Source organism: Lemur catta, chromosome 9 (assembly GCF_020740605.2).
Source record: "Lemur catta isolate mLemCat1 chromosome 9, mLemCat1.pri, whole genome shotgun sequence".
In the NCBI taxonomy this organism is placed as follows: domain Eukaryota; kingdom Metazoa; phylum Chordata; class Mammalia; order Primates; family Lemuridae; genus Lemur; species Lemur catta.
The window spans coordinates 80,969,066-80,979,695 of NC_059136.1; the positions used below are offsets into that span (position 1 = coordinate 80,969,066).

At 46.1% G+C, this 10,630-nt stretch overlaps 1 protein-coding gene across 1 annotated transcript; it reads left to right on the forward strand.

Annotated features, from left to right (window-relative positions):
* Nucleotides 1-1,197: 1,197 nt before the first annotated feature.
* On the forward strand, nucleotides 1,198-3,966 carry MSC (musculin). The gene is made up of 2 exons (XM_045560440.1): nucleotides 1,198-2,012; nucleotides 2,873-3,966. The coding sequence occupies exons 1-2, from the start codon at nucleotides 1,479-1,481 to the stop codon at nucleotides 2,957-2,959; spliced, it is 621 nt and encodes a 206-aa protein (XP_045416396.1). The 5' UTR covers nucleotides 1,198-1,478; the 3' UTR covers nucleotides 2,960-3,966.
* The last annotated feature ends 6,664 nt before the right edge of the window (nucleotides 3,967-10,630 follow it).

Consider the following 10,630-nt stretch of genomic DNA (forward strand, 5'->3'; position numbering starts at 1 on the left):
CACCTAAGCCAGGCGGGTGTGAAGACTCAGTTTCCTCACTGTAAAACGGAATAACCACACCTCAACGTCACAGGGGTTTTATTATTCAGTGAACTATTCACAAGTACAGTGACTGCCACACAGCTGGCCATTGGTGCCCGTTTCCATAACAAAGCACTCATCCCCTGACCACGAATTGCAAGGGCCTTCAAGTTAGGAAAAGATGAGACCGCAATTTTGTTTTGTTTCCTTTGTGGGGGGCGGGGAGCAGGGTGTTTTATTTTTGGTTGGAATGGGACATGATAATTCTGGGTGCTGCTTTGTCTTTTTTTTTTTTTTTTTACTTTGGACCACTGTGCTAACTTAGCATTCTGCAGCCAGAAGCTTCCTCTTCAATACACAATCTAAAACAGCAATGGACTCCCTACACTATAACTCAAAGCGTTAGGCAAGATCCCATTGTGGTATTAGAAACAAAACCACGAACTCTCAACATAGGGGAAAATACCAGATACAACATCCTGTGGCGTGTGTGGCCGGGAGGCATGTGGCAGACTGGAACACTGGCGGGCTGGGATTTCTAAACATGGATTTGGAATTCTCTTTCTACTTACCAGCCTGGTGCGTTTGGGTCCTTTACTTAACATCTATCTACAAGGCTCAGCTTCAAGTTCTGCAAAGTGGAAATAATAACATTTAAGTTACAGATGTTATTTGACAGTGAAACGAAGTATTGTAGATAAAAGTGCTTTAAAATTATAAAGCTGTATTAAAGGAAAAGACGGGGGAAAATGAGAGGTGATTGTTGGGCATTTGCTTGTTTTACTTTTTCTCTTCTGTCGGGCAAGCCTCGGACAGACAATCTCACATTATGAGTGATGAACTGAGTTCTGCCGAGAAGACTGGGAGAGAAGCAGAGGTCGCGATCCTGGCGTCGCTATGAGTCTGGCAATCTTCGTCACCGCTAAGATGAGGGGTTGGAAGTGGGGTGGGTAGGGACAAGATCTTCCCCCTCACTCCCTCAACGTATCCCGCGCTGACGTCCTGAAGGTCGGTCGGGCCTCGGGCCCAAATCTCGGTTCTGCAGAGACGTCCCCTTCCACTGCCCCCACCAACCGCTCCTCTGCACGCAGAAAAGCGGTCCCCACCCCTTCCACGCCCCTGCCCCACCTCTTGTCCCCCTTTCCAACCCCCTCTTCTTTGCCGGGGTGGTTTGTTCCAAGGAGTACAGATAAATAGTCTTGTCAAAGGGCGCAGCTCACGGCTGTGCGCGCAGAGCTGGGACTCGGGCGCCAACTTCTGGTCCGCGCTCTGCGGGGTCAGTGGCGGGGCGCGTTCGCTCTCACCGCCCACCTCGAGTTCGCGCCTCTGGACTCAGGTCTGCAGTCCTCCTCGGCGCTCTCCCTTCCCTCCGCCTCCGCCAAGGAGCGGAAGGCGGAAACGGCGAGACTGGCCAGGGGACAGGAAAGCGGGCGCGCGTGGGCGCAGGGAACCAGGAGATGTCCACGGGTTCGGTGAGCGACCCGGAGGAGATGGAGCTGCGGGGGCTGCAGCGGGAGTACCCGGTCCCCGCCTCCAAGAGGCCGCCCCTCCGCGGCACCGAGCGCAGCTACGCCTCACCCAGTGACAACTCGTCTGCGGAGGAGGAGGACCCCGACGGCGAGGAGGAGCAGTGCGCGCTAGGCGCGGCGGGCGGCGCGGGAGGCTGCAAGAGGAAGCGGCCCCGTGCGGCTGGGTGCGGCGGCGCAGGTGGCGGCGCAGGCGGCGGTGGCAAGAAGCCCCTCCCGCCCAAGGGCTCGGCCGCCGAGTGCAAGCAGTCCCAGCGGAACGCGGCCAACGCCCGCGAGCGCGCCCGGATGCGCGTCCTGAGCAAAGCCTTCTCCAGACTCAAGACCAGCCTGCCCTGGGTGCCCCCCGACACCAAACTCTCCAAGCTGGATACGCTCCGGCTGGCGTCCAGTTACATCGCGCACCTGCGGCAGCTGTTGCAGGAGGACCGCTACGAGAACGGCTACGTGCACCCGGTGAACCTGGTAGGGGCGCGGCGCGGAGAACCCCGGCGAGCGCCAGGAGATGCCCGGGGAGCTCCTGGGCTCCGGGCATTGTCAGCCCGCTGGGAACAATCCGAAAGGGGTGGGGGCTCTGGGACGCGGGACGAGAAGACCATTTTAGTTTCGCCCAAATCAAGGGAGGGGCCAGCCATTTTCCTGGAGAAGAATCATCCACCCTTCTGTGTTTGCATCATTCCGATCATTGTGCATGGTGCTTCGCCCAGTAACAGCCATCGGCTAATATCCTGCTTCCGGGGCAAATCTTGGTTCCAACTGAATCTACTGCCCGGTTGCAGATTGGCAAATCTCCCTCACCCAACGTTTTCTAGCTAAGAGTGGCAGGTTTGAATCAGCAAGCCTTACTTTCTTAAACAAGGAGGGAGGGCCCAGCTCTATAAAAGCGCCTTTGGATTTTTTAAATTGCTGCATGATAGCAAAGTTTTCCCAGACGGGATTTGTCTGGAAAGTCCCTCTCTGACCTGCCAACACTCCAGGCTTGGGAAAGATCCTATCCAAGCCCAGTTCCTACTTGCAGTGGGTGACTGTGTGTGTGTGTGTGTGTGTTTGGGGGAAGGGAAGTAAACTACAAAATCCCAAACTCATACAAGTTTCACCTAATTATCATTCAGGCAAGGTCCGGGACATCGCAGGTTTCCCATTATCAACATCCGGTAAAATTAAATCCTAGCTCAGGGAGAAGACAGGCAAGTTCCCAGAACGCTGATACAATCTGAGCTGCTCAAAGCCAGGGAGATCTAGAGTTCACTTAGGAAAGCGGTTTCGGTTTGAGACGGCCGGTCGTTTCTCCTCTAATATCTGACGCTCCTTTTGGTTTTTCACAGACATGGCCATTCGTGGTCTCGGGACGACCTGATTCTGACACCAAAGAAGTTTCCGCAGCCAGCAGACTGTGTGGAACCACCGCTTAAAGCGGACTCGAACTCACTGCATGGGATTATTCGTTAAGCGCGTGTGTTTGGGGGCCACGGAGACAAGGGAGACGGCGTGGGATGGGAAGAAGTTTCCATTGGATTCTCCTAGACCCTTCCCCTTTCCCTGGTACTGTGAACACGATGATGCGTGGCTGTCACCGCGGAGCGCCCCCGACTACCACTGCCACGGGTCTGGGCGGCGCTTTGCCTCTCCGGAAAGAGCCTGCGTTTGTGTGGAGAGCGCTGACCAAGACGCAGCCTCGGGCTTTAGCCCTGAGACGAGCTCCCGGCTGCCGTCTGAGCCCGGCGCCACACCGCCTGGGATCTTAGTTTCCAGGCCAAGCCGGATTGGTCATATACGTGGTGGCCCGACTCCGCAGGGCACACAGGCCTTTCACAGTGATTGGTGCGCTCTCGATCCGCTGTAAAGACAGAAGTCTGGACGTGGGACGTACGTCGGGCACGGTTATAAGTTGCAAGGGCGAGGTTTGTATCCTCGCGGGCGGAAGGATGCCCGCGGCGCGCAGGGCCCGGGAGAGTCACACTTCCGAGACCACCCGAGCCGGGTTTTGCCCAGAGCGCTCTGGGCCATTCAGCCTCCCTGCTGCGGTGCCCTTCCCAAGCCCCCGCCTCTTTCTAATCACGTTTCGCTCCATCGCCTCCCCTTCTAAGCTCGAGCCTGCCCAGCCCCGCCGCCCCAACCCTCCTCGGGTCTCCTTCAGGCCTCCCACTCCTTCACCTCCCGCTTCTCCCTGCAGCACCCCGGGGTCGGATTCCAGGCTTTCCCCGTCAGGCTCCACCCCCAAGTTCTGCCTGTCACCCCGCAACACCATCTCCCCCCAGCCACGCGCTTCCCCGCGCAGAGGAGCTTGCAGGGTGGGCAGCTGGGGCTGTTCCGCACCCAGGGACCCTGCCAGGGGAAGGTACTGCACTGCCACAGGAAATGTCATATGTAAATAAATTTATTTTTTTATGAATAATAAAACGCATTGTAAAAACTGTTACCCCCCGGGACGCGTCAAGATGTGGTCTTTGGTGCCCCTGACTGAGAAGGTTTGGCTGTAGAAGTTAACTTGTAAGGTGCTGGTCTCCTCTCCGCAGGGCGTTGGGGCACTGTGGGTGGAATGGTAGTGATCACTTTTGGATCACTGCATTTCCAAATGTCATTTCTATCAATCTCTATAGTTCTGATTTTTCGCCAGGCAGAGCTTCCTGGAAGGCAATAACTAGAGGCCTAATAAAGGGCCTAAGAGTCTGTTGAGGCCAGGGGTGTGATGAGAGACATTCACTCCTCAGGCTAATATAGATGCGCATCTCTCTCACACACAAACACACAGTGAAAGCCGCCTCCAGCCTTAAAACACACTCCAGTGCCCACAACTGCAAGTAGTTCAAGAACCCACCCACCAGAGTCTACAGGTCTCAGGTGTAACTAGCAGAATAAAACCCTAATATATGAAGCCAATTTGTATTTGAGCAGTGCTTTTCTTCTATGAAATGTTTATATAGCATTTTTTAACGTACACCATCTCATTTTCTGTGTTGTATTCTTCCATCTACACTGCAATGTTTGTTTACAAAATGAGTAAAATTTTATTTTGGAAACCTCATAATACAATTTTTAAGATCTTTTAACAAGCAACATTCTCTTTGTAGAACATTTAGAAAAGTATGAGAGATAAAACTACTCAAACAACTAACTGCCCAATTTGGAGTTCTGTCCGTTATTTTATAGAATTGAAAGGCAGTTTTCTTGACCCTAGAGAGAAAATGCAGCTAGATTTTAGTTAGGAGGTGAGAGGGAGATGGGGAGTGTGACTTCCTGTTTTGAACTAAACCAAACCAAACCAAAACTCTGGAGAGCTACTTTCTGACAACATTTTCTTGGGCTTTTGTTCATACCCTGGGAGGGTATGAACCCTAATCCAGTGTTCAGCTGCTGGATGCCAGGCTCAGGGTTTAAGTTGGTCAGTTTCTGTGGCATCAGGCACTTTCTGGTCAAAGGGAACTCAAAGTAACTAGTGGCAGGAAACCCCAGCATGGTCAGAGCCACTTCAGCCATGAGTTTTGGGTGGCCAGCTTCTTGGGGGTGGGTATCTGCTGGAGGCCAGATCTTTGTCAAGGTCATTTCCAAAGCTTCCAGCAAATGAGGTCCTTTTCAAGGAAAGGAGGCAGCCCAGTATGTTGGTTAAGGAGAACCTGAATGTCTAAAGAACCCAGCTTGAAATCCAAGCTCTGCCATGGGACTAATGGTCTTTTAAGCCTTAACCCCTCTAAGCCTCAGCTTCCTTATCTATAGAATGGGGGTCATGGCAGTGCCTACGTGGGAAGATTGCCTTAGGAATAAATACACTAGAGTATTCAAGCAAACCTTCTAATGTGCAGTGAGCAGCGTACTAAATGCTGGCCGCTAAGGGAAATTCAGAAGCAGAGAAAAACACTTTGGCAAAAGCAGACACTTGAAACAGGTGGGACATTTCGGGATTCCAGTCTTTAAAACTGGCTCTAGCTTTGAGAGGCCTGAATTGCAACTGTGAAAGAAATAACCCACAAGAGTAGGCAAACAGAAATATAGAAAACCAGAAAAATAGCTTTTTTATTCACTTGCAGTGAATAAAAATAAGAACAAGCACAATTGAATAAACAGAAAAATAATTTGGGCAAATGTTCATAAGTAAAAGGATAATATATAAAATATGTGTTTCTATAATTACATTCTCTCAGGGCACTTCAGGAATAAACTCACAGATTTCCTGCCACTACCCACCCGCCATTGAGGTGGTGCTATTCCCTAACTCCTGTGGACACAGAGACTTGTGTTGTACCCTGTAAACTCATTTTAATGGCCAGTTTATAATCCTATAATTTATAGAGAAGAAAAATAAACTTTCTCAAGAATTTTCTGCTCCGTGTCCAATGCCAAGAATTATGTTATTATTAATTTAAAGAAGGAGGAGGAGGAGGAGGAGGAAGAAGAGGAGGAGGCCAATTTCTAGTAAGTCCCAGTGAATGAATGGTTGCCGTTGGGAGAGGTCTTTAACACCTTAAACCAGTCTTTTCTTTATCTCCCATGACTAGAGTGTGCTCTAAGGAGCAAAAAGGGATCTCAAAGCCTTCCTTCGCCCCCCCCCATTTTCCTTTGGGTATTTGAGTTCGAGAAATGGGAGTTGGGGCTGGGGAAATGGGGGGGGAGGTTAAGAGGAGAAGAGAAGTATGTCCTATGGGTAACTTCAATTCAGTTATTCTGCTATGAGAGAAAAGATGAGGAAAAACCAATCTAAGGAATATAATGTAAAATGCACTAAACAGCAAATAAAATGAGTAAATTGAAAAACACTCTTCAGGGGGCTTTTTGAGGGACCAAAGCATTATTATTAGTGATAGTGACTCAACCCGAAGAGAGCAAAAATCCCCTTCTACAGACTCTTCCTAAGATGAATATTTTAAAAGAAATGCTTTCGGGCACTGTAATTTTGAAACATTTAGGCGTTTCTCTTGGTTGTGGAGTTGAATTGATTTTGTGCATATTTTTTTGCCCTGGGCTTCGAGTTACAATTTCACTTTAGTCTGGTGGCTTCTTCAACAGATAGCAACAATGACCCTTGTAATTTACAAAGAGATTTTTACAGGCACAGTTTATTTTTTCCTGGTAATAAATGCTTCAAAGTTAAAAAACAAGAAAGCCATTCCCTGTCCATGAAAGAAACAGCTAAGTGGAACACATTTTAATGGTAATAGGTACATAATTTGGCTGATACTTCTGAAAAATATTAAAACGATAACTCAGAGTCACATTAGAAGGACAAAATCAGGTAAATTCATAACTGACTTCTCACTACCAAGCCTCTAACTTGTGGGAAAACCCATTAGGAGGTACCGGATTGGCTCCTGTCGTAACTGATCAACTGGCTGCATCTCCCCTCTGTGGGAGTTTCTGCATACCCACCCCTGGGCAACCAGGGTGTTTGCATCTTTGCGCTCACCACTCTCCATTCTCACCTTCTGTATTCTGTTTACCTTTTGTAGTATTTTTCTTCTTTCTCCCACACAATCAAAATTGATCCAGAGAAATCCTTCAAATCCATGACTCTAAGAAGGTCCAGAAAGTAGCCAGAGGCGGAAATACACATGTAATCATGTGACTTAGGTGCTAGTTATCTCAAACCATGTTAGTCTTCTCCCTTGCTGGTTTTACTGTCACCAAGATAGCTCTGGATCAGCCCCGGGGTCCTGCATTGCTTGTGGTAAAGAGGGTCATGGAGCAATTATGAGCATTTGGCAAAAATATGGTATTTGTATCGACTATCACTAACTTTTAGCAATGGAATGGAAGGGAAGTGGGGAACAACAAGCAAAAAGATTTTAGCTGTTTTGCATGTTTAAAAAGTTTGTATATTATTTTTGAATTTTTTTGAAAACACTTTATTAAAAAAAAGTTTGCAAGCTGTGGGGTCAGATGTAGCTGGCTCTAGTCCCACGGTTCCTGGCTCTGCATCCTCATGCACCTTTCCTCTCCTCTCTGAGACAGGAATAATACATCCAACCTTGCTGACTATTTTGAGAACGGATTTAATGAGATAATCTTTCTAAACACTTGGGAAATGCTCCATAAATGCTATTTTTCCCCCCAAAACAAATCCTTGATTTTCTTTCCTTTTCTCCTATGATAGTTTAGGTGTCCTTTATCCTCGTCTTATTATTCCCTTTGCCACTTGTATTCCCTTGTTCTTTTATGCCACATCTAGTTTCTCTATATTGACCTCTCTTTTTTTGTCACTAAGGAAAAATTTGTATTTAGTTTCCCTTTTTTTTTTTTTTTGAGACAGAGTCTTGGTCTGTCACCCAGCTAGAGTGCAGTGGCGTCATCATCACAGCTCACTGCGACAGCCAGCTCCTGGGCTCAAGCAATCCTCCCGCCTCAGCCTCCCTAGAAGCTGGGACTACAGGCTCATACCATCATGCCCAGCTGATTTTTCCATTTTTTGTAGAGACAGGGTCTTGCTCTTGCTCAGGCTGGTCTCAAACTTCTGACCTCAAGTGATCCACGTGCTTCGGCCTCCCAAAGTGTTAGTATTACAAGCATCAGCTTCTACACCTGGCCATTTAGTTTCCTTTTAAAAATAAAGATCATAATACTCAGCATCAAATTATGCATGAGATTTAAAAAAACCTCTCATTTCAGAATGCAAAACAGACCAATGGATTTTTTAAATTTTTCTATTTTTAATTATTATGAATCCATAATAGTTGTACATGTTTATAGTACATGTGATATTTTGATACATGCAATGTGTAATGATTGAATCAAGGTAATTGCAATATCCATCACCTCAAGCATTTATCATTTCTTTGCATTAGGAGCATTCCAATTTCACTCTTTTAGTTATTTTGAAATACACAACAAATTATTGTTAACTATAGTTGCTCTATTGTGCTGCCAAACACTAGGTTTTATTCCTTCTATCTGTGTATTTTTGTACTCATTTACCAACCCCTCTCTGTCTCCCCGCTACTACCCTTCTCAGCCTCTTGTAACCATCATTCAACTCTCTATCTCTGTGAGTTCATTTTTTTTTAACTCCTACATATTAGTGAGAACAATGGATAAAGAAATGTGGTACATACACACAGTGGAATGTTATTCACCCATAAAAAATGAAATGCTGTCATTTGCAACAACATGGATGGAACTGAGGGCATTATGTTAAGTGAAATATGCTAAACCAATGGACCAACTTGGATGTTACAGGGTATCGAAAGTTTATTATTATAATTTCAAATTCCATGTTAAAGCCAACATTTCAGAATCTATACTTATGGAGTTTCAGTATAATATCAAGGACTATCCACAATTACCTGAAATGGTCATTAAAATACTTCTTCCTTTTACATCTACATATCTCTGTGAGACTGAACTGTCAACCAAAATAACATATCATGGTAGATTGAAGTAGAAGTATCTCATTAAGTGAGATATTAAAGAGATCTACAAAAATATAAAACTATGCTACCCTTCCCATTAAAATGTTTTGGAAAACTTAGTTCTTTTGTATTAAAAATGTTATCTTCACATGTAGTTTATTGTTATTCTAAAAACAAATTAGTAAATAAATATTTTCACTTGGTTTTGATTACTAATCCAGTAAATATCAATAGATAGAAGCCAGCCACATAAGCAGAAGCTTTTCAGGATCTATAATAATTTTTAAAAGTATAAAGAGATGAGAGATCAAAAAAGTTTGAGAATCAGTGGCCCAGATAATTCCTAAGGCTCTTTGATAAGAGTCATATTTTCTTGATTTTACAGCAATCTCAATAGGACAAGAGCCTGTAGATCAGGCCCAGGTTGGATATGGGAAGAAACATTTGATCAGGAAAATTCACTAGGGAAGTTAGGACAATGACTTACACAGGGCAGGCTTTCCCCACGCAGCACCCCTGTAGTCCAGCCAGGCAAGTCGGCAGGGCCAGTGCCCAAGCTGGTTTCATGTGGGCTGTACACAAGGATTTCTCTTCCTACTCTCTCTGCTTGACACACATCTCTCCTATTTAGACCCTAGAATTTTGAGCCTTTGTAGCCTCAGGCCTGGACCTTGTATTCAGATGAAAGGCAAAGTGATGCCCAAAACTCGGGACTGTAAAATCCCATTTCTTTTGCCCATATATTAATATTCTCCAAGAGCTATGTTAGAATTGTAGCATTAAATTATCCTAATAAAGAAATTTACATAAGGAAATATGGAATCATTTCCATTGATTCTCAATAGAGTTTTTTCATCTGTAGGTTTGCCAAGTGGCGGATGAACATATTTATTCATGATAATATTTATTAATAAACATATATAGGGCAAGTCACTGAAATAACTAAATGCCTTGATTTGCAATTTGAGTACAAAAGAAACAAAATCAAATGAACAGTAACAGAAACCCAGAGAATCCTGGAATGCTCTGGAAGCAAGCCTCTTCAAACTCAGAGAAAGGATACCATAAAATAGAAAGTCAGGGACATGAGGTCCAAGGAGTTTGGATGATCCTTAATGACCCCTAAAGAAACTATTCCAAAAGTTAGGGAAGGGGTGAGAGTGTCACTTGTGCAAAAACAACAGGGACTCCTCAGACTAAATCCAATTAAGGAGCTCCTGAACTGAATGTGGAAATGCACTAAGAGACAGAAGCAAAGGCCTTAGGAGCCTGAGGGGACAGGGTGGGTAACCCAAATATAAAAAGAAAAGAGGACAGAGCTGGGAGGGATGGGAAAGACCATGGTTACAAGAGATCGGATCTCTCCATTGCCAGGGGTGCACTGCTAGACTTAGGCTAAATGTTACGCTTCTGAATAAAGCATCTTGGGTGTCTCTGGCAAGGCTGTTGTGGCAAGGGAAGTGGGGAACAACTTGTATGCACAAAGATCTCTGGGAATACACACTTTTTTACATGTTTTCATTATGTTTTCCCTCAAATTGTGGTGATGGGATGGACTGAGCTATCCACCTTCTCTGGATCAGCCTTCCTTTGACTAACATTTCTTTGGAGACTGGGGGAGGGATGGAGTTGGCTCTACTAAACCATGGGATACCTTCTCACCAAGGATGGTCCCTAGTGAACCAGGCCTCCCAGTCTCTGTGCCCTGTGTAGGGCTGGCACAGGTGCTCACTTTCACCAATAGCA

Bases quoted from the DNA above. Each gene is read 5' to 3' on its own strand.
- MSC (XM_045560440.1), top strand. From the start codon at position 1,479: ATGTCCACGGGTTCGGTGAGCGACCCGGAGGAGATGGAGCTGCGGGGG. The intron at 2,013-2,872 runs GTAGGGGCGCGG...GGTTTTTCACAG, and splicing joins ACGTGCACCCGGTGAACCTG to ACATGGCCATTCGTGGTCTC.